The sequence below is a fragment of the Scyliorhinus canicula genome, chromosome 11 (genome assembly GCF_902713615.1).
Source record: "Scyliorhinus canicula chromosome 11, sScyCan1.1, whole genome shotgun sequence".
NCBI classification, from domain to species: Eukaryota; Metazoa; Chordata; class Chondrichthyes; order Carcharhiniformes; family Scyliorhinidae; genus Scyliorhinus; species Scyliorhinus canicula.
The window spans coordinates 136946255-136973373 of record NC_052156.1 but is presented as its reverse complement, the minus strand read 5'-3'; the positions used below and the strand labels follow the sequence as shown (position 1 = coordinate 136973373).

At 41.7% G+C, this 27119-nt stretch overlaps 1 protein-coding gene across 1 annotated transcript in view; it reads left to right on the top strand.

The window, feature by feature from the left end:
* The window catches only part of LOC119973410 (mitogen-activated protein kinase 12-like), a 75694-nt gene that overhangs the window by 31512 nt on the left and 17063 nt on the right, over positions 1-27119 (top strand). Inside the window, exons 4-7 of the mRNA XM_038811470.1 lie at positions 21265-21376; positions 22479-22508; positions 23759-23806; positions 26283-26397. Of these exons, the coding sequence (XP_038667398.1) occupies positions 21265-21376; positions 22479-22508; positions 23759-23806; positions 26283-26397 (305 nt within the window). The remainder of the gene's footprint in view (positions 1-21264; positions 21377-22478; positions 22509-23758; positions 23807-26282; positions 26398-27119) is intronic.

Sequence of the window (27119 nt, the reverse complement as noted above, 5' to 3'; positions counted from 1 at the left end):
AGATTATAAGAGGATTGGGTAAAGGAAATTAGTTCCCCAGATAAAAGCAAATTACCGCGGATGCTGGAATCTGAAATGAAAGAGAAAATGCTGGAAAATCTCAGCAGGTCTGGCAGCATCTGTAGGGAGAGAAAACAGCTAACATTTCGAGTCCGATGACTCTTTGTCAAAGCTAACAGACAGAGAAAGTGGAAAATATTTATACTGTGGAGTGAGAATGAAAGATGAGTCATAGCCACAGAAACCCAGGGAAACTGGGTGCTAATGGCCACAGAAACCAAAGGGATAGAGTGTTAATGGCAGTCCCCAGAGAGGACAAAAGATGTGAAAGGCCAAACAGAAGATAAACTAACATCAGAGGATGAACTGTAGATGTGGGGGGAGCGGAAGGGGGAAGCAAAGAGGAGAAAGGTTAAGGAAAGGCGGATAAGATTGGGGGGGGGTTAAATATATATTGAGAAATAAAGAAATGGCAAAAGACAGTTAAAATGATATGGGATGAAAACAAATGGGTCGAGGTGGGGTAGAGCTGATCATCTAAGGTTGTTGAATTTGATTTTGAAACCGGACGCTGTAGCGTGCATAACCGGAAGATGAGATGTTGTTCCTCCAGTTTGCATTGAGCTTCACTGGAACATTGTAGCAGGCCAAGAACAGGCATGTGGGCACGTCCCCAGATCCTGAAGGAGAGAGTACCATGGGTCTTGATTATTATATCATTTATTACACAATAGTAAGAATATATTAGGGAAAGGAAGAACAGGTACCTGGAAAGATTCAAGTAGAAAGAAGAACAGTTTAGAATAGAATCATAGATGCCATTCAGCCCTTTGAGTCTGCATCAACCCTTCGAAACAGCACCCTACCTGGGACCAACCCCCCGCTCAATCCCCTAACCTTTGGGCACTAACGGGCAATTATTCATGGCCAATCCACCTAACCTGCACACCTTTGGACTGTTGGAGGACACTGAAGCACCCGGAAAAACCCCACGCAGTGACTGGGAGAATGTGCAAACTACACACAGTCACCCGAGGTCGAATCGAACCCAGGTCCCTGACGCCATGAGGCAGCAATACTAACCACTGTGCCACTGTACTATTAACAAATTTTAACACTGCTCTAAGTCTTGACTACAACATAATGGTGGAGACATTATTTTTTTAAAATTTAGAGTACCCAATTCATTTTTTCCAATTAAGGGGCAATGTAGCGTGACCAATCCACCTACCTGCACATCTTTGGGTTGTGGGGGCGAAACCCACGCAAACACGGGGAGAACGTGCAAACGCCACACGGACAGTGACCCAGAGCCGGGATCGAACCTGGGACCTCGGCGCCGTGAGGCACTGCGCCACCATGCTGCCCTTGGTAGAGACATTTTTTAAGCATGATTTTGATGTTTTAAGGTTCAGCACATACAGACTTGAATTGTTTGGTTGAGGAACCTTGCAGGTTGACATGCACATGTCAATTTCACATGACAGCTCAGGAACACCCAGCAATTTAAGATTATTTTAGCGGTGTAACCAAGTGGCAGGAAGCTTTACTGGATGTACCTTTTTTAAAATATGCAGATAGCTGATTCTCTATGGTACTGGATCTATATTAATTGAAATTCCACACTCAGCTGTTTGTGCAAATTTTATAATCGCGTATTATAAAAGGTTTCATACTTCCAGCACATTTCAAACAACCACATTGGTGTTCATAGGCTAATGTGCCATTACATATTGTCACGGCCTTGGTGCTCAGTGAAACGTTTGATGAATCTAAATGTGTTTCTCTTTAAAGTAGATCTGTGATCTGAGTCCTCGTGATCAATCAGTCCACATTTTGTGCTACAACAGCTGAACTGCCATTTCCAGTAAAAATAGTTAGGTAACCATGGAAACTGGACTAAATAAATTCGAAATTCATCAAGTAGTTCAGCATTTCCATGGCAACCAAGCTATTTTTCATTTACCACAGCAGAAATTGACAACAGACAGCAGTTCTTAAAATTCATTCAGTTTGCTAAGCAGGAAAATCTATGTTCTATTTATAATGAAATTGTCAATGAGCCTATTCAGAACTTGTTTGCAAGTTCATGATAAATAGTGCACAGTTGAAGTCTTCTTCCTAAACCTTATTGCACTTCTCATACTCAGGATATAATCCCTAAAAGTTACAGCACTGCATCATTTCTTTTTAAAAAAATAAATTTAGAGTACCCAATTTTTTTTTCAATTAAGGGGCAATTTAGCGTGGCCAATCCACCTACCCTGCACATCTTTGGGTTGTGGGGGTAAAACCCACGCAGACACAGGGAGAATGTGCAAACTCCACACGGACAGTGATCCAGGGCTGGGATTCGAACCCGGGTCCTCAGCGCCGTAGGCAGCAATGCTAACCACTGTGCCACCGTGCTGCCCTACTGCATCATTTCTTATATGTAGCACATGTATATACTTGCAAATGGTATCAAGTATCAAAGATATTCACAAATCCATAAAAAAGTATCAATCCAACACTTTGGCCTCCGTTTCCATGAAACACATGACGGGAGTTCTTCTCTGTTGAAGTTGTGACTCCTGAAGTGGCACAGCGAGTTAATGTACCATTTGGAACTGATCCATAAAATAAGGAAGATGGAAGGTTTGATCCCTGGTCTATGTCAAGTTAGTTCATGTTTGAGCTGCTATGGAAAAGCTACAGTTGACCAGAATAACCCCAGCCTAGGGCGGTATGTTGGCACATTGGTTAGCACTGTTGCCTCACAGCGCCAGGGACTCGGCTTCAATTCCGGCCTTGGGTGACTGTGTGCGGCGCTATCTCCCTGTGTCAGCGTTGCTTTCCTCTGGGTGCTCTAGTTTCCTCCACAGTCCAAAGATGTGCAGGTTAGGTGGATTGGCCAGAATAAATTGCCCTTTGTCAAGGGATACGGTGTGGGACTGGGTGTGGGATTAGGCCGAGGTAGGGTGCTCTTTCAGAGGGTCCGTGCAGACCCGTTGGGCTGAATGGCCTCCTTCTGCAATGTAGAGATTCTATGATTCTAGGGAAGCAGAAATATCCACTTCTGACCATTATCTAGTGAAGCCTGCTGGAAAGTGACTACAATCGAACAGCCTTGTCCCACAGGCACATGGGAGAGCTGCTCCAAGGCTGCTGGTCGCTACCCTTTTTAGAACCAGTGTCTTAACCAGTTCTGTAGTGGTGGATGATTTTTATTTGACACCTTTGCGCGCTGTTGCTGCAAAAGATATATTGTCCAGGCCTAATACAGAAGAGGGAAATTACAATACTTTATGCATTATTTCAGCATCCAGATGATGAATGGGGGTGGGCAGGTAACAAGACAAGACTTATCAAATTAACCCGAGTAAAATCATTTGTATAACTTTCCCAAGCTTATTTTGGTCAGAACAGAATATTGACTTTAATTTCATGCTGAATAAGTGAGATCTGAGAGAAATTATACAAAATGGATTCTCTGATCCTCAATGGTCTCTACTCCGATACGTCAAACACATTATTTTATTTGCTCACATAAGGGCTCCTTATTCCACAAAGTCAACATTTCAATGTGAATTGAAATAGTTTCCTGAATATTGAGATTTATCATTTAAAAGATTCCTGTAGATGTACACCAGCAACTATCTCTGGGTGATGCGAGACAGTGACTACAGGACAGTGTTTGAATAGTACAGAAACAAAAGTGGCAGAAACACACAGATTTTTGTTGAAACTATATATATGTGCAGAGATCTACCTTGCGGATCTAGTAGCACTTGCGAACACTAAAACTCAGTAGAAATATGAGTTAAAATTTCTCGGGTGTGAATAAAAATCGTTTGTTGTCTCTATTTGATTACAATTGAGAATCACTTAAATCTTATTCCCTAATAAGTCCGGCTAGCAAAAAAGGACTTAAGGAGAAGCAACTTGTACACAATTTAACTTTTAAAATAATACAGAAATGGTTTCTTGCTTACGGCAAACAGCTTGCATTTACTTCAAGAGTTAGAGTGGAAAAATGAAAGTATAGAGATAGAGAATAGTTTAGATCAAAGTGTGGAATGATCCGAATAAAGATGGCCGTACGGGCTATCACAGTTATACTAAATCATACCAGTCTTTAGTCATCTATCTACACCCCTATGTAATCCTAATTGGTTTGGGTAAAATCAAATGAGGTTGATTTCAGGGTTAGCGGTCAGTCTTTAATGTGCAACGTTAACTTGAAATGTTTCATAAATGAATTCTTGTATGTGTTATGGAATGCGATTCTATGCTGTTATAGCGACCGGCTTGAACTGACTTCTTGCTGACTTAGCTGTTATCAACATTGAGAACAATGGTGCCTTGATAGCACCGTGTCGTTGCTATGCTGTTGCCATAGAGCCTGTCCTGTCCTTGGACACTGGCTTGTCAAAGTTTTTGTTTTAATCTATCAGATTTGTCTGTGTTTCTGTTGAATTATGTGTTTTTATGTTGTAGAACGTGTGCTGTGTCATGCTGTTTTGTAAGCTGTATGTTTTGAGATGACCTGAGGTTATGAGTGAATTTAAAATGGGTATTTAGTAAGACAGGGGCTTAATATTTAGCTATCTTTTACCTATTAGGTGTGTTAGTTGGCTTCTACAATATGTAATCGAAAACTTCCCACTTTGCTGCAATACTTCTTTACTAAACTATCGAGATCATTTCATTTATTTACCACTTAAATCATGCAATCAATGCACCTCCTAGTTTCCACCCTAAGGCCATGGTGCCATCTGGTGCTGTTTTCTTCCAAAGTTATCAGTAAGGCACTTTGGCTGCTGCAGCACATTGGACGACAAGTCAAAACATGTCATAATGGCATTGCGCTAATCGGTGATGAATACTGTGTTAGACAAGCAGTTTTGGTTCTCCAGACTGCTCGTGTGACATCCAGTTCTGGACAAACAAAAATATGCTCCAATTAAATATTGGGAAGACCAAAGCCTTCAGTCCCCATGGCTTTCTCCCAGCTACCGTAGTCACCCTCTCCATGGCAACTGTCTGAGACTAAACCAGACTGTTCACAGCACTGGTGTCATAATTGATCTGAGATGAACACACACACACCTGCTCCATCACTAAGACTGCCCTTCCCCCCACACCTGCTCCATCACTAAGACTGCCCTTCCCCCCTCTTCAATACGGCCTGCCTCTGCACTTGCTTCCTCTGCTGCTCAAACCCTTATCAATGTATTTGCAACCTCTAGACTTGACTATGCCTGTGCAGCCTTGGCTGGCCTCACACATTCCACCACCCATAAATTTGACATTTTCCAAAGCTCTGGCTGCCTATATCCTAATTTTCACCCACCAGTGTGCTAGTAGGCCTACATTGGCTCCGGAGTAAGCAATGTCTTGATTTTAACATTCATCCTTTTTAAAACCTTCCAAGGCCTTGCTCCTCCCGATCTCTATAATCCCGGCCAGTCCTACAACCCCACCATGATATCTCTGCTCCTTTAATTCTAGCCTCTTAAGCATTCACAATTTTAATCATTTCATTATTGGCTGCCACAACCTCACTTATCAAGATCCTAAACTCTGAAATTCCCTTCCTTAAACGCCCTATCCTCCTTCGGACATTCCATAAGACCCAATTCTTTGAGCAGGCTTTTGGTCACTTAGATTAGTATCGCCTTCGGTGGCTGTAAAGATGCACTTTCACAGACTTCATCAGTGAGCACAAAAGGGTATTTATTGATAAGAATTGTACAGCAGCCACATGGCTGTATCAACTCCCAAAATGTATCTGCCAAGGAGCCTTTCTCACAATGGGGTGATTCCATAATCTGAGTCCTGATGGTTCGCAGAGGCCAAGTGACCTTTACTCTGCTTTGTTGCTGACAATAACCACATCCCTCCCTCTTTAAGTCCTTTAGATAACTAAACATTATGTAAGTGAGTTGGGCAACTATAATTTAAGTCATGAGGGTTTTTTCTACTTCTTGCAGAGTGGCATAATTCTGTAGTCTGAGATGGTTCCACAGGTTTGACATCAACAGGGACTGCAATAATAATCCTCTGGGACAGGCGATTCATCAGTTATGTCTATAACAGGTCGATTGGTTGTTTTGGTACTTGTATGTTCGAAAGCATTTCTTGATGCCAACACTAACTGCTGGAGCATCTCTCTACTCCTCAAGAGATCCATATGTTTACGAACAATCCGTCCCTCCATGTCCACTTGGTATGAAAGGGGTCCAGCCTTCGAGAAAATAATTCCGGTGATCCAACCTGATCCACTACCGAAGTTGCTCATGTATAGGCTTCATTTGCCACAAATGATCGTGCTGTACTATGTGAATCATGGCTTGCTTTCTGATTGTTTTGGCTGGCTCCTCCCCATCATGCAAATTTGGAAACATGTTCTGATATGTTGTTTTCGTTGCAGTTCTGCTAGTGGAACCCCTGTTGTTGCATTGGAGTGGTCGAAGGAGGAATGGGAATACATTAGTCTCCAAGATTCCTTCTGACAGTTTCTTTAGGCCAGGCTTGAAAGTTTGGGCAGCTCTCTCGGCTAGTCTGTTTGATGCTGGGTGGTAAGGCACAGTTCTAATGTGTTTAATACCATTGAGAGTGGTGACGTTTTGAAACTCAGCTCTTGTGAATACGGTTCCATTGTCTGATACCATGACCTCAGGTAATCCGTGAGTTGAAAAGCATTGGTGTGATCTTTCGATGGCAGCGTGCGAGGTAGACTATTTCACCTCAAAAATGTCCATCAACTTAGAGTGTGCATCAATCATGAACAAAAAGATTGTGCCCTGGAATAACAAAAAATGGATATTGATTCATGCCCATGGCCAGCCAAAGCATCCCCGAGGGTGCAGTGAGGCTTTGTTGCAGTTGGCATTGTTGACTATAATCTCTGTATCAGTCTCAACACCAGGCCACCACACATAACTCCTGGCAGCATTTTCATATTACAGATGCCAGGATGAGCGCTGTCTCATTCAGTTAGGAGCAGCTCTCTGCCTGGTACAGGACCGATTACTCGTGCTCCCCAGCCACCCTGACAACTCAATTCATTCTAGCGGGTAAAGAATGGTTTCATTTTCTTGGAAACTGAGTCATTTACCCTTCCTCTAATTATTTTGTCTCTCAATTTGAACAGAACTGGATCTCAATTCGAACAGTTCCTGATCTGCTTCACCGATACCAGCAATGTGTCTAAAAATGTAATGTCATAATAATTTCTTGTGGTACTGGAATACAGGTACTTTCTTGCAAGGGAAGGTGACCAAGAGCTCTGCGTGATCCAGGTCAGTGCTTGAAGGTACATTCATAGGCGGACAGAATTAATGCCTATCATTGAATTCTTTCCGAGGCGATCGGCAGGATAGCCATGTTTTTTTTTAAAGAGACCCAAGAGCGGTTTGTGGTCAGAAACAAAGGTAATAAGTACCGGTGGAATTTCTTGACACCAAAGACGATTAATAGTCTTTCCTTCTCAATTCGTGAGTAGTCCTTTTCTGTCTCTGAGAGGGTTTGTGACACATCCCCTATTGGCCTTTCAGAGACGTGGTCCATCTCATGTGACCACACAACAGCATATGGAGAGGCTTAGCAGGTCGATATCAATTCTTTAGATGGGTTAAAGTATACTAATAGGTTTGAGGAATGCGACAATTGCTTTACTCCATTGAAAGCTTCTTCCTGGGGAGCCTTTCAGCGCCAACAAATGGTGCTTCTTCAGACGAGTATGCAAGGGGGCCAATACCATTGATAAGTTTGTTTAAAAAAAAATAGTTTGCCAATACCAATGATAAGTTCGTTTTTAAAAAAAGTAGTTTGTCATCCGCAAAAATGATTTGCGTTCAGTTGTGTTTGTGGGGGCAAGCACCTTCTTCATCACCTTGGCCTTGTCTTCCATGGGGTGGAATCCATGTGCATCTACATGGTGCCCCAGGTAGGTCACCGCAGTGGCTTGAAAGGTGCACTTCTCTTTCTGAAGGTGAACTCCAACCACCTGAAATCTCTTCAGCGCTTCCTCTAAGTTTGCCAGATGCTTAGTCTCCGACAATTCAGTTATAAGGACACCATCAAGGTCTACTACAACCCACGGTAGCCCCTGTAGCAGATTCTCCATTGTGCTTTGGAATATTTCACATGACAAAGACACACCAAAAGGCTGGCATTTGTACTGGAATAGGCCTTTGTGCTATCAGGACATATCCCCAGGAAGCGTCATCTAATTTGAATTGCTGGTAAGCATGACTCATATCTAGCTTTGCATAAGATTGCCCTGCCAGCTTTGCGCACATCTTTTCAATTCTCGGATTTGAATATTTATCCAGTTTGGCAGCCTGATTAACTGTCAGCATATAATCGCTGCAAATGCGGATTGTCTTGTTCGTTTTCAATACGGGGATTATAGGTGCTGCCCATTTCGAGAACTGAACTGGCTGAATAATGCCTAGTTCTTCCAACCTGTTTAACTCCATATCCACTTTCTCTTGTAAGGCATATAGTCCTGGTTTTGCCCTGAAGTATCGTGGAATATCCTCTGGATCCACAAAATCTTAGCTTGTAGCACTTTGATTATGCCTAATTCATCACAGAAGACACTCTCGTATTTGCTTGTCAGTTTGGGCAGTCCCCCTTCCCATACTTGAAACTTTTCAACCAAATTCAACTTGATTTCTTTAAGTCAGTCGTGGCATGAAGGCTTGGTCCTTCACCCCCTATCCTTGGGCGCTGGGTAAACTGTTGTCCACAGCATAAAAATGCATTGTGGTACCTTTTAATTTCATTGCTTCTCCCATATAAGTTTTAAACTTGGCAGAAGTGCTCTTCAAGTTTAATGGTTGGACTCCCTTAGGTACTGAAATGTATGCTTGCCCATCTGTGGTTTATGCCCCTGTATCTATTTCCATCTTAAGGGGCTTCCCGTTAACCTGGAGCATTACAGTAATAGGATGTCTCTTGCCTGTTTTTAGATTAAACAGAGTGAATACCAGAATGACGAACGTTAGGTTCTTCCACATTGTATACTTGTAACATCATAATTGATTGGTTACTCAGCGGCCTTAAACTTAGCTCTGCACTGCTTTATCAAATGTCCTATCTTTTAAAATTAAGGGGCAGCACAAGTGGATAGCACTGTGGCTTCACAGCGCCAGGGTCCAGGTTCGATTCCCTGCTGGGTCACTGTCTGTGCGGAGTCTGCACATTCTCCCCGTGTCTACGTGGGTTTCCTCTGGGTGCTCCGGTTTCCTCCCACAGTCCAAAGATGTGCAGGTTAGGTGGATTGGCCATGATAAATTGCCCTTAGTGACCAAAAAGGTTAGGAGGGGTTATTGGGTTACGGAGATAGGGTGAAGTGGGTCGGTGCAGACTCGATGGGCCGAATGGCCTCCTTCTGCACTGTATGTTCTATGTTCTAAGAACAATTAGCCTCTTTCAACCGACATGATTCAGGAGTGTAATTACCTCCACATCGGTAACATTCAACTTTAAGCATTACTTGACCTGTTGCCTATTCTGCACCTTTTAGTTTTGTTGGTGGCTGAAATTGTTTCCCACTTCACGGCTGCCTCGGCAGTTTTGGCGCCACGGCTGGCTGTCAGTTCCTGCTCTTTCTGGTGAATGGCACCATTTTGTAAGCTCTGCAGCTCTTGTGCACCTTTTTCAGCGCTTTCCATGGCTCGTTTAAAATTTATGTCAACCTCTGAAAGCAATCTAAAAGCAAATTACTGCAGATGCTGGAATTTAAAACCAAAGAGAAAATGCTGTAAAATCTCAGCAGGTCTGACAGCATCTGTAGGGAGAGAAAAGAGCTAACGTTTTGAGTCAAAGCTGCTTTGACAAAGGGTCACCTGGACTCGAAACGTTAACTCTTTTCTCTCCCTGCAGATGCTGCCAGACCTGCTGAGATTTTCTAGCATTTTCTCTATGTTGAATCATGTTGTTGTTCACAGACTAACCTATCCCATACCATATCGTTTAGGATGGCTCCAAAATCCTTTTGTGACACCCTGGGCAAGTGCGTGGTCAATTCCAACCCCACCTGACCCGGTGTCGCAACGCAGGTGAAATTAGTTTTTATTTAAAATATCCGAGTTCCTTGGTTGAGTCCAATGAACTACAGTCACCATGTTTATAACTTCAAACACAAGTGACCTTTTATTATGTACCGCATTATAATTAAACACACAGAAAATGTAACTGACAATCTGCTATCCCTTTCCCAATCCTGCCTTTTTAACTAACCCCCCCCCCCCCTCACTCTCACTATATCCACACACATGCACACACAAACAACACAGAAGGGGAAGGGTGGTGGAAAAGGAAAGAAAATATCAATAAAAATACAAGGATAGGAATCGTTGATGCACTGCAATAACTTGCAGTTAATGTCTTTTTGAAGTTCAGACTTTCGTTTTGGTACTTCCTTCTCCACTTCAGACAATTTTCTCTGGCAAGGTTGCCTACCTTCTGTGCAGACTCAGCATAATTTCAGGTTCATAGCAAAGGATGTGCCAGACTCTCACTGATTTGAGAACATTCTTTACACACACATACACACAAGACAGACAAACACAGAGGGGAGGAGAGGGGTGAAAATCATAAGTAAAAGGAAAAAGCATCTTTGTTTCAAATTATTGTCTTCAGCACACTATCCTTAAATTTGGCTTTCGGATCGAGATTTCTGCTTTCCAGCCCGTAATGGTGTTCACTGTAGATTCTTCAGGTCTCTGCAGTTTCAGAAATACTGCAACTCACAGCCTTTCTGGAGAGAGCGAGAGAAGAGAGCAGGTCCCTGAGTGTCCAGGATTCAAAACTGAGCTCCTTGGGTCTCCGAATATCATTCCACCTGAATAGGACCCCATCACCACCGGTTACAGGGCAGAATATGGCCTTTTGACCAATTTATTAGCCACCAGCCAACCAATCGAAGTAAGTCCCACCCCATTTCTCGGGTGCCAGAAAGACTGAACTCCTCTGTTCGAAAAGCACCATGTACTATGTTGAAACCTTCTGAATTCCTCATTCTCTCTGCTGCTTGGCTTAAAGATACATGTCCATTAAGCATCCATGGATCAAAATGATAACAGCAAAAATAAAGAGAGGGGTGATAAGGGAATCATCGGGAAGGACATTTACAATATTGAAACATTCGAAAGAGTTCAGAAATGTGTGTCTGGGATTATTTCAGGCTTTCAATTATCAAGTTGTGGAAAAGACTCCAGCAATGTAAATGTCTTCCACTGAGAAAATATATATTATATAGTTCTTCAGATAATGAAAAATATAGATGAGGAGTAAGTAATGATTTATTTTGGATATTGAACAAAGGACTAGCGGGCACAGACTCAATATTTATAAGTCTCCAACAAAGATTGAGATGATAAAAACAAACTTCTCTCCCCACAACAGTGCAGATATTAAATGGAACAAACTCTGAAAAAGTAGTTGATCAAACCGTTACATTAATTGCTACTGCCATGAAAAGATTAATTAGACAAGCATTGTTTGTTTTTCAAAAACACCCAAATGCTTCAATGATGATTGGAATCCATCAGCAGATTGTTTTATTAAGAATTGTAGGGTGTACTTACACCACAGGGACTGCAACGGTGCAAGAAGGCAGTTCATCACCACCATCTCAAGGGCAATTAAGGATGGGCAATAAATACTGGCCCAGCCAGCGTCGCCCACATCCTGTAAATTAAGTTTTTAAATGATAAATTTTCACAAGTCTGTTTCCATTTTACTAACCAACCCCAGCTTCTGCCACATTGGAATATTACAATTCTATTCTCATTTTGGCTGATGCATCATAGATGAAGCAATTTCACTGGAACCTAACATATTGAGACTGCATGAAGGAGGCATTTTCATTTTGGGGCTCAGTTTTGTAGCAATCAATTTAAATCAAGAGTACATTCAAATCCTGAGAAATATCAGGTGTGGCTCAGTTGGCTTTACGGCTAGTTCACAAAGCAGAGCGACACCTACAGTGTGGGTTCAATTCCCAGAACTATAATACTGCAGAACTTAGTGTGCCTCACTCCTGCTGTCTACAGTATATGTCTGGAACTGTTCATTAGCTTGGCTGTCTATAGCATTTACAATCTAGGATGGCAGTACGGTGGCGCAGTGGCTAGCACTGTCGCCTCATGGCACTGAGGTCCCAGGTTCAATTCCGGCACTGGGTCACTGTCCATGTGGAGTTTGCACATTCTCCCAGTGTTTGTGTGGGTTTTGCTCCACAACCCGAAGATGTGCAGGGTAAGTGGATTAGCCACGATAAATTGCCGCTTAATTGGAAAAAATGAATTGGGTACTCTAAATTTTTTTTAAAAGAAATGTAAAGCTCCATCTGCCTATTTAGGTGGGTATAAAAGATTCAATGGCAATATCCAAAAGGGGAACAAATGGGTAAGTGGAGATATATAGATGAGAATAAATTATTTTAGTCTAACTGGTGTACAAATCAAAATTCTAGAAGTAGCATTTTGAAAAGTGTCAAAAATGTTTTAAAATCTCTCACGGCACCAGGGACATTTCTCCTTGGAAATAGATTTTGCACTACCAGCACTGTTTTCTTCATTCAGTACATTTCTATGCCACCATTGCAAAAATTGCACTTTTACACACATTTGTTTTTTGCACTTGCTTGGATACAACTGCAGGAATATTCGCTTTAGCTTAAAACGATGCATATGCCATTGCACTCCCATTGTAGCTGTTTGAGTTTTAGCTATGACAAAAAGACAAACTGAATTGCAAAACAGAAATAAGAAGTCCTGAAATTCAGTGTAAGGTATTGAACACATTGAGTTGCCTTGAAGCACAGACCTTGGTCAAAGGCCTTTAGATCTGTTTTTAAGTTGCATGTCTTTGTTTATTTGGAGCTGTCAGCTCCTTGGGAACTGTATCAGTCTTCCAAGCTTAGTACGTTGACACATATACATTTTAGAGCAAAAAGGGAACTGCTATTTTCATTACTGGAATGTGGTGCAGTGTGCAAGTTAGTTTCTCTGCTCTCCTGACTTAGCAGGGCTAAGATTTTTCCCAATGGGATGGCAGAGAATGAGGAATAAAATCTGGGTTGTGATGTCGATTGCCATTTCATTTCCCAACTAGAATTTTAACCATAAGATGAAGGAGCAGAAGTAAGCCATTTTGCCCATCGAATCTGCTCCACCATTCAATGAGATCATGACTGATCTGATAATCCTTAACTCCACCTTTCTGCCGTATCCCCATAAACTTTGATTCCCTTACTGATTACAAATCTGTCTGTCCCAGCCTTGAACACAGTTAATGACCCAACCTCTAGAGCTCTCTGCGATAAACAATTCCACAGATTCACTACCTTCCGAGAGAAGAAATTTCTCCTTATCTCTGTCTTAAATGGGTGACCACATTCGAAGATTATGCCCTCTGGGCTGAGAATTGCCCACAACGGGAAACATCCTCTCAGCATCTATCCTGTTAAACCCCCTGAGAATCCTATATGTCTCAATTCGGTCATCTCTTATTCTTCTAAAGCCAATGAGTACAGGCCCAATCATAAGGAAATACCTCCATACCCAGTATCAATCGAGTGAACCTTCACTGGACTGCCTCCAATGCCAGTATATCTTTCCTTAGATAAGGGGACCAAGGGGCAGCACGATGGCGCAGTGGTTAGCATTGCTGCCTCACGCACCGAGATCCCAGATTCAATCCCGGCTCTGGGTCACTCTGTGTGGAGTTTGTGTGGGTTTCGCCCCCACAACCCAAAGATGTGCAGGCTAGGTGGATTGGCCACGCTAAATTGCCCACTTAATTGGAAAAAAGGAATTGGGTACTTCTAAATTTAAAGAAAAAAATAAGGGGACCAAAGCTGCTCACAATATTCCAGGTATGGTCTAACTAGTGCCTTGCATAGTTTTTGCAACACTGCCCTATTTTTATATTCCATTCACTTTGAAATAAAGGCCAACATTCCATTTGCCTTCCCTATTACCTGCTGAACTTGCATGCTACCTTTTTGTGATTTGTGCAGGAGGACACCCACATCCGACTCCATTTAAGTAGTATTCAGCTCCTTTATTCTTCCTACCAAAGTGAATAACTTCACATTTTCCACATTATATTCCATCTGCCAACTTAGCCTGTCTATATTCCTGTGTAGACTCATTGTGTCATCTTCATCACTTGCCCTCCCACCTATTTTTGTGTCATAAATAAACTTGGCAATAGTACATTCACTTCCCTCGTCCATGTCATTGATATATACTGTAAATAGTTGTGACACCAACACTGATCCCAGTGGGACTCGATATGTTACGGGTTGCCATCCTGAAAATAGTCCACTTACCCCAACTCTTGGTCTTCTATCAGTTAGCCAATCTTCTATCCATGCTAATACACTACACCCAACATCATGGGGTCTTATCTTATTAAGGAGCCTTTTGTGTAGTATCTTATCAAATGCATTTTGGAAATCCAAATATATTACATCTATTGGTTCCCCTTTATCTATCCAGGTTGTTACCACCCCAGAGAATCATCATACATTTTCTAGGCATGAATTCCCCTTCATGAAGTCATACTGATTGTTTGATTATATTATGCATTTATATATTATGTAGTTAGTTATTTTATGCCCATCTGCTGCATGGAAATGTGGTCCCCCTCCCTCCCAAGCACCTTACATAAAATGGGAAGTGGTCATGAATGACCCAGCTTCCCCCAAGGAAGGGAGGGAACCTTCTAGTGGCTACCTCCCATTCAATATGACCCCAGCAGCAAATTGATAAAGGCTTCTATCTCAGCTGTGGCCTTCAATGGGCACATTAAGGTCACATTAACCCTTTAACGACCTCTGTTGTCTCTGCTGGTACAGCAGTGATGCTCCTCCTTTAGACACCAGACTAGTGGGATTTTGTCCCCTTACATTGTTTGGTTTCCTCAGTGGGAGATCTGTGATGTACCACAAATGAGCTCTGACCCAGTTAAAAGGGTTAGTGTTCAGGCAGATCACGAGGGATAGGTAAAAATCCTGGAACACTGCTCCAAACAGAAGAATCCGTTTTATCAATCTTTTCAGCCAACAACATTAGGAACAATATTTTGTCTTTTCCCCTCTTGTCTGCTCCCCTTCCCATCTAAAGGCATCAATTCTATTAGAGGGCTGAGGTTCGATGGGTAGTTGACCACATTTCCTTCTGAAAGGAGATGGGTAATGGACCACGTAAGACCACTTTGGGCATATGCCCGATGGTCAGATGACTTGTTGGAACTCACTGCGTGGGGTCATAATGAAGACTGGCCATCCAGGAAAAGTATTGGAATGTGTTTCTAAAATCATGCTTCAGAGCAGAAGGAAAAGACGAAAAGTGCTTGAGAAAGGGTCTTCTCTTTAATGGATCATTATTGGATTAACATGCCATATTTAATAGATGTCACATTTTTGTGATATTCTTTACATTGACAGTATTTACAGCTAACTACTGATATTAAAATGATTAACTATTGTACTAGTGTACAGAACAAGCCATCAAATAACACAATTAGCTTGGTAAATATGTTCAACTGAGTGTCCCATTAGGATTTTGTGCTTTAATTAGTTGGACGTACGCATGTCTTGTTCTTACCAATTACTAAAGATATCTTATGGGGTGACAGGGTAGCACAGTGGTTAGCACTGTTGCTTCACAGCCCCAGGGATCCCGGTTCGATTCCCAGTTTGGATCACTGTCTGTGCGGAGTCTGCACGCTCTCCCCGTGTTTGCATGGGTTTCCTCCGGGTGCTCCGGTTTCCTCCCACAATTCAAAGATGTGCGGATTATGTGGATTAGTCACACTAAATTGCCCCGTAGTGTCTATAGGTTTGCTGGGTTACGGGATAGGGAGGTGTGGGCTTAGATGGGGAGCTCTTTCAGGGGCCGGTGTAGACTCGATGGGCTGAATGTTCTCCTTCTGCACTGATTCTATGATTCTTAGAACTTTACATTTAAAAGCAGTTTATTGAAACTGGTGATCAATGCGACTGGTAATCAGATATACTTATGATACACATTGGGATTGGTGTGGGCCAGAGGGATTTTTTTTTTTTAAAAACAGGTCCAGCGTGGGAAATGTGGGGGGGTTGGGGGTGTAGAATAGTGTGGGAGGTCCTGAAATCAGGGGCCCCTTACAATCTGTGGAGTTTTAACTTAATAATGTGTGTTTGTGTGTGTGACATCAATGGCAGGTGCCCCACTTGGAGGTCAGCCTGCTTGCCAGGATTAGAAGCTGTTCGTAAAACAAAGGGTGTTTAAAGGGGTTTATAATTGCATGGTCAAAATAAGGTATAGATTCAGGTGGGTTTAATTTAATATTTTTGTGCCTGGAAGAGACCTACAGCCAGATTCATGCTGGACAAAGGTGTTTGTATGTGTGGGGGTTGGTTTCAATTCTAGCTGGGATTCTATTGTGATAGAGAAAACTATGGCATGAAAAATGAATAGGTTAGCAGAGTATGCCGGTATTGCTTAGCAACTAGAGGCCCTTGTAAGGTAAATCAAAAAGCTTTCCTTTGTTCTAGTTTTTTTAATTGAAAGCCCTGCCAGGCCATTGCAGTGAGACATCGGAGGAATCATCTCTCAGCTCTGCTCAAGGCACGAGAAGCTGTAGAATGGAGTAATGTGCAAGAAAACTAGCTCCAGAGAAACTAAAGGATGGTTGGTTCTAGAAAGCTAGAAAAAGAACAAGATATTGTTCATGGGCACCACAAACAAAGTTGCGAAGGTATTGTCTGGTGAGAAACTAGGTTTCTAAAGGTTTCCAAAGTAATCCTAAACGTTCCTGAAGTAAGCTAAACGTTTGGAATGTCATACTACAGTCTGTGAAGCAAATATTAAAGTAATGGGGAGATAGTATTGGCTGGCTTATTAGAGTGTGTGCAACATGGAAGTCATTCGAGACAAAGAAATCCTGAAAGGGTTTGATGTAAAATCATGGGCTGGATTCACTGGTAAAAGTGGAATGGAAGCTCTGTTCACAAGAGTCTTTTGGAAAATGTGGATTGGATTTCGTAATGCAAACCACAAATGGAAAGTACGATTATGAGAGAAAATTTTAAAGTGTACTTTGGGAAGTAGTGTTTGGAAACTCTTATGTGGCACTCATCTGGAAGGGGGTTTCTGAGGAGGCATCCACAGACATTCACTTGGGGTTTCAAAGTGAAGTGTGTATTTGACCACAGGCATATTTTGTGCATCAATGGGATTTTTTGTGTTAATGAGACCACTGGAGCTTTAAATGTACTTTGTCATCAGTGTTAATTTTAAAACCTATGTGTCATTGTTAAGCTAAGGGGGTGGGAGTAAAGGAGTAATGTATTACAATCCATTTTTTCTATGTTTGATAAATTTCCTTTTCATGTTAAAACTAATTTGCGGTCCAGTGGCTTTGTTCCTCCACGTTTGATTTTTTAAAAAAGTTATGGTCTTTTGAGCCAGGTTCCATTCTGGGATCTTCCCATCCAGTTGTATCAGCTAGGATCATAACGAGCCCAGGCAGAGAATCATTAGGATGGGAGTTGTCCAGGCGGAAAATGTTGTCTCCTGATCCAGTAGTCTGTCGCCTCAGTTTAACTACTGGGTTTTTCAAGGGCCAACCAAGGTTATAATTTCAGAAGGCAAACAAAAATTAGCCACTCAGTCTCATTGTAATGTTTAAAGTGCTAACTCACATCCTTGGAGTGGGCAAGTTGATTGCTGCCATCGGAACTCTATTGAAACCAGAATTGGATGGGGATGAAGCAGGTTAGCTTCCGGATTTAGATGCTTAGCACTTTTAATACCACACGCACTCAGACCCGCCTGTTTTTTGGGGTTAAATTTCTCCTCAGTGGATTTCTAAAGCCTTTCCAGTTACTAGGAGAGATTTGCTAAATTGTACACTCGTTTCCTGTAGTGTAACCCTGTGAAAGCCAGGACAAAAGTGTGTGTGCATGGCACAAAGTTGAATCGAGCAACGGTGCCAATTATTAAGTGAGAAATTCGGAAGAACTGGAGAAATAGATTTAAAAATAATAAACATGTAGTAGTACATTTTTGTCAAAATGCACATTGCAAATTCATGTTGAATAGAATTGAATTATCAAAGGAGACTTTGAGATGGTCATGAGTGATGGATCTAATCCATTAGATTAAGATTTTGAATTTGGTAATTTTTGTGAGGGCCACGAAGAATCCAGCACGAGTTTTGAGGATACAAAGAAATAACATTTATTTACAATAACATGTATATACAACAGCAGCAGCAACTTCCCTTGCTGCTCACTCCTCTCTCGCTGCTGGTTCCAAACTGGCCATCTCTATTTATGCAGGGAGTCTGCTAATGATTTATCCCCCCCCCCCCCCCCCCCCCCCCCCCCCCACCCCTCATTGGGGAAGCTCATACTCCCACAGGATTGTGGGATTGTCATTAGTCCCCAGCCAATGATAAGCAGGCAGGTTATAACAGTAATTATGAGATTTTAGTAATCTATGAGACATTAGATTTTAGTAATCCATTAGAGAGTGACAAATTGAACAAAGTTCCACTCACTGTCCAGTGACTATCCAGCTTGAACGACATTTTGAGAGTTGATTAGAGAGGGAAAAGTTCTCCTGTAAGACCATAAGATACAAGAACAGAATTAGGCCACTCGGCCTATCGAGTCTGCTCCGCCATTCAATCATGCCTGATATTTTCTCATTCCCATTCTCCTGCCTTCTCCCCTGATAGATCTGTACTTGGTTACTATATCTTATGTGTCACCGCACTAGATATCACTCAACAGAACTTAAAACTGAGCTTCATGCGTGAAGTAAATTGTAGCTTTATTCAGTCAGTTTTCAAATGTCCATTGATCAGGTCAGTTTGCTTGCAAATACAGAGTTTTTTTTTAAAGTTTGTTTTGTCCCAGCAAATACAGATGACGGAGTTGAATTCAATACAAATTACAGTTCTTGATGATTTCTTCAAATTAAAATACACAATACAAAGAAGTTAGAAAAAGACAAATGGCGGTTTCAGAGCAAAGGACAGGAAATAGTTAAAGAAATGAAGTAAGACGATTCCGGAATGAATTGTTCAAACCGGCACCTAGTTTTAAGGTAATTGCTAGCATTAATATTCTGTCCCCTTTCTGTCTGTGGTAGGGTCATAATAATTAGATCATAGAATTTACAGTGCAGAAGGAGGCCATTCGGCCCATTGAGTCCGCACAGGCTCTTGGAAAGAGCACCCTACCCAAGCCCACACCTCCACCCTATCCCCATAACCCAGTAACCCCACCCAACACCAAGGGCAATTTTGGACGCTAAGGGCAATTTATTATGGCCAATCCACCTAACCTGCACATCCTTGAACTGTGGGAGGAAACCGGAGCACTTGAGGGAAACCCACGAACACACGGGGAGAACGAGCAGACTCCGCACAGACAGTGACCCAAGCCGGGAATCAAACCTGGGACCCTGGAGCTGTGAAGCAATTATAGTTAATTTAGTTCGATTGAATGTCTGTCCATCAAATTTAGATATGGTGTAACTGAGATATTTTGGTCCCACCAAACTTCATCCGTTGTCATGAAAACTGGACTAGGAACTCTGCCCAGATTTACATACTAATGAATGTGTCCTTGCTTCTGTCTGGAGTTTTAATCTGATCATTCTCATGCTATTCAGCAGTTCTCACTGTCTGTTTGAACTGTGTGACCTTAATAAACCTATTTTAATTCTGAACCATTGCTTCCTTTAAACTCATTATATATTAAAAGTTAGATTTCTATCATCCCCATAACCCCTGATTCCTTTATTAGTCAAGAACCTATCTATCTCTATCTTAAAGACACTCAGTGATTTGGCCTCAACAGCCTTCTGTGGCAAAGAGTTCCACAGATTCACCACCCTCTGGCTGAAAAAATTCCTCCTCATCTCTGTTATAAAGGATCGTCCCTTTAGTCTGAGATGGTGTCCTCTGGTTCTAGTTTTTCCGACAAGTGGAAACATCCTCTCCATGTCCACTCTATCCAGGCCTCGCAGTATCCTGTAAGTTTCAAAAAGATCCCCCCTCATCCTTCTAAACTCCAACGAGTACAGACCCAGAGTCCTCAACCGTTGATGACCCCATGATTAAATAGTTGCTTTCTAAACTCACGGAAGAATGACGACCTGAACGAAAAAGTTGAAGATGACAGGTGCCTTAGCCTCACAAAGAGTTAACTGCAGTGGAGAAAATTGACAAGTATAGAAAAGGCAACATGTGGAAAACATCCACTAACAATGACAGTTTATTAACTGAAATGTTATTAGTTAATGGCTGATGAGAGACACCGCACTTAACCCCTCAGCAATCGATCTAATGTCACAGAAATGACACAGCTGAAAGCCTTTTCTTTGAAGTTCATAATTTGTGAATGTTTAAGTCCTCGGGGCAAAATGATTTTTTTCTATAGTAAGTCTTATTTAAAGGAAATTGGATTATGTGTATTGATGGGAAAGATAAATTTCCAACCTTATCTCTTTGTTAGATGAGGTGCTTTCAGGGATGTTTCACAATTAAAAGATCGTGTTAAATACTAAATCATATAATAAATTGCTCCATTACAATTTTAAGTACATCTTGGTGTGATTCTGTTCATTCAAAAAATGTAATTAGTTCTGAAGTGTAGACTTATTGTGACTAAATGTCCATGACTTTCTGCATTTCAAATCTTGTCACTATTTAAATACAAAAAAACAGACAAAAGTAAATTTGAAAAATAAATTTGTACCATTTATGACTTTGCTTTTTGTATTGTACATGTCATGGGATGACTTGTAATTCTGCCCTGTCAAAAGTTGCTGAGTGGAGTCACAGTTAAGCATGCTGGATGCATTGCTATGTGTACCTAACCAGGATGCATGGCAGAAAATAGAAGTTATATGTTTGTTTAAGGTATATCCTGGAATATCTCTATGATACTTTGCTTCAATTTTCAATCCTTAAATATTTTTCAAGAAGATTGCTAATATTCTTAAATTTTCAGAACTTTGAAAATCTAAAGTCCTGCATACCTCCTCCATTTTTAAAAATCATTCTCAAACCTTTAATCTTCCATTCTGGAACTGCTTCAGTTATGTTGCTGTTGCTGTGTCTCAGTCTGGGCTAGTCACAGACAAATAACCACCACCCAGTCCCTTGGTTAGTGGTTCTCCAAGTATTACAACAAACTCTCGCTTTGTATTCATTTCTAAAGGTCATGTTGATGTTATGTTCCTTATTTTGCAGCTATTTGGTTATGCCGTTCATGGGAACAGACCTCAGCAAATTAATGAAGCATGAGAAACTGACAGAAGACCGGATCCAATTTCTGGTGTATCAAATTTTGAAAGGCCTAAAGGTCAGTTTCACCTCAGTTATCAATTTTGACTGTGCAAATGTGATACTAGTTAATGTCCTGATCAGTGTTTAAAATGCAATCTCTACAAATTTGGACTGGTGATATTTTTCTACCTTATGACCTTGTTGTGTTACTTTGCCATGTTTTACTAATTTACAAGACATGTTCCCGTCTCTTCCTGTGCCTAGTGATGCATTAAGACAGACTGTTGTTTGCTTCTATAGCTAGTAATTCCAAGAACAGGTCGCTAGTCTATTGCCTGAAGGGTATAGCTTGACAAGGGCGCCACTCCACAACAAGCGTGTCTGACCAGGAGTCCCTCCTACTCTCACCGTCAGCCCTTGGCGGGTTTGAAAATATGTTGCAGGATGAGGCACTCAATCTGTTTAACCGTGTTATGAATGCACCTTTCTTGGTCATCAACTCCTAAGCTGGGACCCGAACCCGGTGCTTCTGGCTCAGAGGCAGGGACACTATCCACTGCACCACAGGACATCTTCACAAGACATGTACACACCCATAATTATTATTTTCAGCAGAATACAATACCTACCAAAATCCTCCCAACATGCCAATGGCTGGTGGTAAGAGCAGGAGGGACTCCTGGTCAACCAGGCTTGATGTGGAGTGTCAGCCCCTCAAGCTCTAAGCCTCTAGTGACAGACGAGTGACGTGCTCCAGGAATTGCTAGCTATGGAAACAGTCAAAAGCCTGCCTTAGCACACGACTATGTGCAGAAAGGGAATTGGAAAGGCGAGTCAAGCTGTACGCCATGATCTACAGCACCTAAGGCCTTATGGTATTGAACAAGTTCTAATTGCATCCCAATTTTGTCTATGCAAACCATCAAATTGTACAAGCTCTTCTTTTCAATATGCATAGAATAATACACTGAGCATGGAAGACAAATTCTGTTGGCTCTGTTCATTAACGCAAATCCACAAAATAATGTAAATAATTAAAGGAGTTAGCCATCCAAAGATATGCTTTCTGTATTCGAATGGTGAAGTATTTCTGGTAGAGAGAATCTCTAACCTGAACCAAATAGATGGATTTTTAAAAATTTAAATTAAATTTAAACCTTTCTTATTCTTTTTAATAGTACATACACTCTGCAGGGATCATCCACAGGGTAAGTCATCCTGCATGCTGTTTTATGTAGAATGTCTAACACCATAAAATGATGATTGTAATGTTACTGTCACTAAGGAATTGTAGAAAGTAAGGAAATTTATCTGGGCATCATGTTTTGCAAATAGACTTGCCCGACCAACACCGCACAGGCAGGGTTACATGGCGAAGAAAAATATTCCGAGCATTACAACATTTTATCAGCATCTATTAATGATTTTAAATCAAATGCGGTGCTCAATCTGGAATGTTCTCTGATGCTACGTTGGAGGCCCAATTGGCATCATGAATTGTTGGATGAATTTATTACATGGCTAATCAAAAGCTTATGGGGGTCCATTATCAAAAACAATTCAAAGAACATGTGTAAGACATTACTTTGATGCTATATATATTTTTTTTAATTTCGAGTACCCAAATATTTTTTTTTTCAATTAGGGGGCAATTTAAGTGTGGCCAATCCACCTAACCTGCACATCGTTGGGTTGAGGGTGAAACCCACACAAGCTCGGGGAGTATTTCATGCTATATAGAATAGCTTCTTAACAATAAGCTATTATGTGTTAGAATAATTCATTCTTAGGGGCAGCACACTGCAGCTGCTGCCTCACAGTGCTGACGACCATGGTTCGATCCCAGCCCCGAGTCACTGTCATGTGGAGTTTGCACATTCTCCCAGTGTCTGCGTGGGTCACACCCTCACAACCCAAAGATGTGCAGGGTAGGTTGATTGGCCATACTAAATTGGCCCTTAATTGGAAAAAAAAGAATTGGATACTCTAAATATAAAAAAAAGAATTGATTGTTGCGTTGGAGGGATCAAAATTCTGCCTTATTTGTTTTGGAGGCAATTGTGTGTTATCTGGAACATAATTTTCTTAAGGTAAGGATGTTTTGTTTTAATTTGGATCCCCTCCAGTGACCTGAGAAGGGCCTGCATAGCCCAATGATCAGAAAGTATCATCACTAGTTATATGGATGGACTAAAAACACACATGCCCAGAATCATTGATACCCGCCAAGACCAATTCATGTATTTGTAGTTGGCAGTGCTACTCCTCCCAGAGGTGCCAAGGAAGACGTCCTTTTGAGGAGTTTCCAGAGACAGCAACACCACCACATATACAGCACTATGGCTGAATTCAGGGCGACTGCAGAATACTAGTTTTTAAAAATATCCTGAGAAACACTTCACTAGCAAAGATCTGTTTTCTTACTTAACTTCGGTCTTTATGCTTGATCTGTTGTCAGGATCTCAAACCAGGGAATCTGGCCATCAATGAGGACTGTGAGTTAAAGGTAAGCTTGCTATTTGGGTTGTAATTCAACACATTTATTTAAAAGCTGGGGCAGCATGGACCACAACATTGTTTGAATGCCTATTGAAAGTTTTAAAAACCATGATATATTTTATTATCTGTGGAAACATGGTGGCAGCAGACCATATTATCCTTGTGAAGAGCAAAGAAACACATCTGGATCTTTCGGACTTCACAGAAATAATTTAACATTTACCTTTCCCAGATTGTTCCTCATGCCGCCCCTATCCCCGCAGATTTTATCGAGCAGGATGTTGGTGCTGCACCCAGTACATTATTATTAACATTCAAACCTGGGCTGATAAGTGGGAAGTGCCAACAAATTATCATCTAACCATCTCCCCTTGACATTCAATGACATTACCTTTGTTGAATCCCCCACTATCAACATCCTATGGGTTACCATTGACCCAGAAACTGGACTGGACCGGCCGTACTACATGTGGCTGGGAATTGTGCAGCGAGTAACTAACCTCCTGAATCCCAAAGACTGTCCACAAACTTCAAGGCTCAAGTTAGGTGTGATGGAATACTCTCCACTTGCCTGGATTAGTGCACCCCCAGAACGTTAGAGACCATCGAGGTCAAAGCAGCCTGTGTGATTGGCACCCCTTAATCCAACTACAACAGTCACTTCCTCCACCACTGACGCACAGTGGCAGCGGTGTGTACCATGTACAAGATGACTGTCGCAACTCACCAAGGCGCCTTCAGCAGCACCTTCCAAAGCTGCAACATATGACAACTCAAAGGGCAAAGAGAACAGATGCAAAATCCCCTCCGAGCCCCACACCATCCTAACATGGAACTATCGCTGGGTCGAAATCCTGGAACTCACTTCCCAATAGCACTGTGGGTATACCTACTCTAGATGGAGTACAGCGATTCAAGATGGCGTCTCACCACCATGTTCTTGAGGGTTATTAGGGATGGCTAATTAATGCTAGCCTAGCCGACAACAGCCACTTCCCGTGAAAGAATAAATGTTTAAAGTTTGCATCTGGGTCTTGTCTCCCAATACCCCAGTATGCATGGATTCAGGCTGGAGCCTCGGTCATGAAATATGTCGGTAGGCAGTATTTTTAAAAATTTATTTATGGGATGTGGGCTTTGCTGGCTCGGTCAACATTTATTGCACATCCCTAATTACCCTTGGGATCTTGGTGATGAGCCATCTTCTAGAACCGCTGCAGTCCACCTGGCATAGGTACACCCACAGTGCTGTTAGGGAGGAAGTTTCAGAATTTTGACCCAGTGACAGTGAAGGAACAGTGATACATTTTGAGGTCAGAATGGGGAGTGGCTTGGAGGGGAACCTCCAGGTGGTGGAGTATGTCCACCACTGGGGATTTTAACTCCTAATTTCTGGCAGACAGGGAGAGTTAGAAATATCCATTATTTTACACTACCATTTTTGTAATATCTTAGTGCTGATTACACAATTAATTTTTGTAACACAGCATTAGCCACCTGCTCATTCCCACCCCTATCCCAGCGCTGAAACTTGATGATCTTGTTGCTCTGCATTTAGTTGGATAAACATCTTAGTGCTTCGGGTGTATGTGCGAATAAAAATACTCTCTTTGGAAATTAATTAATAACCACCATGTTAGCATATTCAGGGGAAATTCTTTTGTCTCGCCTTTTATCAAAGAAGCTAAACCATTTATTTCAAATGGATTAATACCTTCCTGAAATAACAGATAAAAAATTTGTACAAACACATCATCTCACAGCACAATTTTTGTGTCTTTTCTCCCCACTCAGTACGCATGTGCTCTGTGGTCTCTGGATCAGCTCTAGTTTTGTCCCCTTAGCATTTGCGCTCTATATTGTTGTCTCCTTCTGACCACACAATTTGTAGCCTGAATCTGGGGTTTTAAAGAGAGCAGATTAAATGAGTGGATTGGGAGCATAAATCGAGGGGACCATATGCTGCACCCACCCAAGGGAGTCAATAGGGGGTCTGTGCCATGATTTACACTTTGTGAAAGGGTAAAAGGAGTAAAAAAGCATTTATTCATATCCACTTCACCTACTTTTAGCAACTATCTGCATGCAAATATTGCTCACTTTAAGGAACCAAGACCACCGACCCAAGGGTTTGGCTTGTTCTGCAATAGTTTTTTTTTTGTTGTTTTTTTTAAATTTTAGAGTACCCAATTATTTTTTCCAATTAAGGGGCAATATAGCGTGGCCAATCCACCTGTCCTGCACATCTTTTGGGTTGTGGGGGTGAAACCCATGCAGACACGGGGAGAATGTGCAAACTCCTTACGGACAGTGACCCAGGGCCGGGATTCGAACCCGGGTCCTCAGCGCCATAGGCAGCAATGCTAACCACTGTGTCACCATGCTGCCCTGCAATAGTAAACAGGATCATTGTACTTAAGTACAGTAACAAAGGGATGTGTTTAACTTGTGACATTTTTAAAGCTCTTCACTTTGAATTATAGATTCTGGATTTTGGTTTGGCAAGACATGCAGATCAGGAAATGACTGGTTATGTGGTTACCAGATGGTATCGTGCCCCAGAAGTAATACTTAACTGGATGCATTATACGCAGACAGGTAACCTATTTAACAGAGATGTGAAATCACTACTTTCCATTTTTTTTGTCTAGCACTACAAAAATGAAATGATTCTCTGGTATAATTCATGTTCTACTTATGTGTGAAATGGATTAAGCTGAAGCATGTGCGATTAATGTTCCACATAGCATTCAGATCTTGAATTTTATTTTCCATTATCTGAATTTCTAATTTTTGCATAAAATGCCAGAAGCATTTATTATTGCAGAGTAAGCTTGTTTTAAAGAGTGCACGTTAGGCAGATGCGGTGAGAGATGGAACTTGAGGGGATCATGTGCCACACCACCCAAAGGGGCCAATATGGGCCAGTGCCACTTTGTGGCCAGGCTACTTTAAAGTCAATGGGCGAGCTGCCAACACTAGTCATGCTCTCTATATGCCGCTCTTTCATTGGGATGGCACAAAATTCCAGTTGGGCCATAACTGGGTCAAGTGGTGCAATCAGGAGTTTTGAGCCAAATGAGCAGTGATAGACTTTATCCTCACTCAACCAGCCTTGCACTCTCATGCGGGCGCAAAATGTGGAAGAGGGGTGAAGTTTGGCATGTTAAAATGTCATGACAGCCGTCAGATAACTCAACACAGTTCTGTGTGTTGAGGCTCTACATATGAACATCTGAATTAGGTGTAGGCAATTTGGCTCCTTGAGCTGTTTCACCATTCAAGAAAATCATGTCTAATCTGATTATGTCCTCAACTCC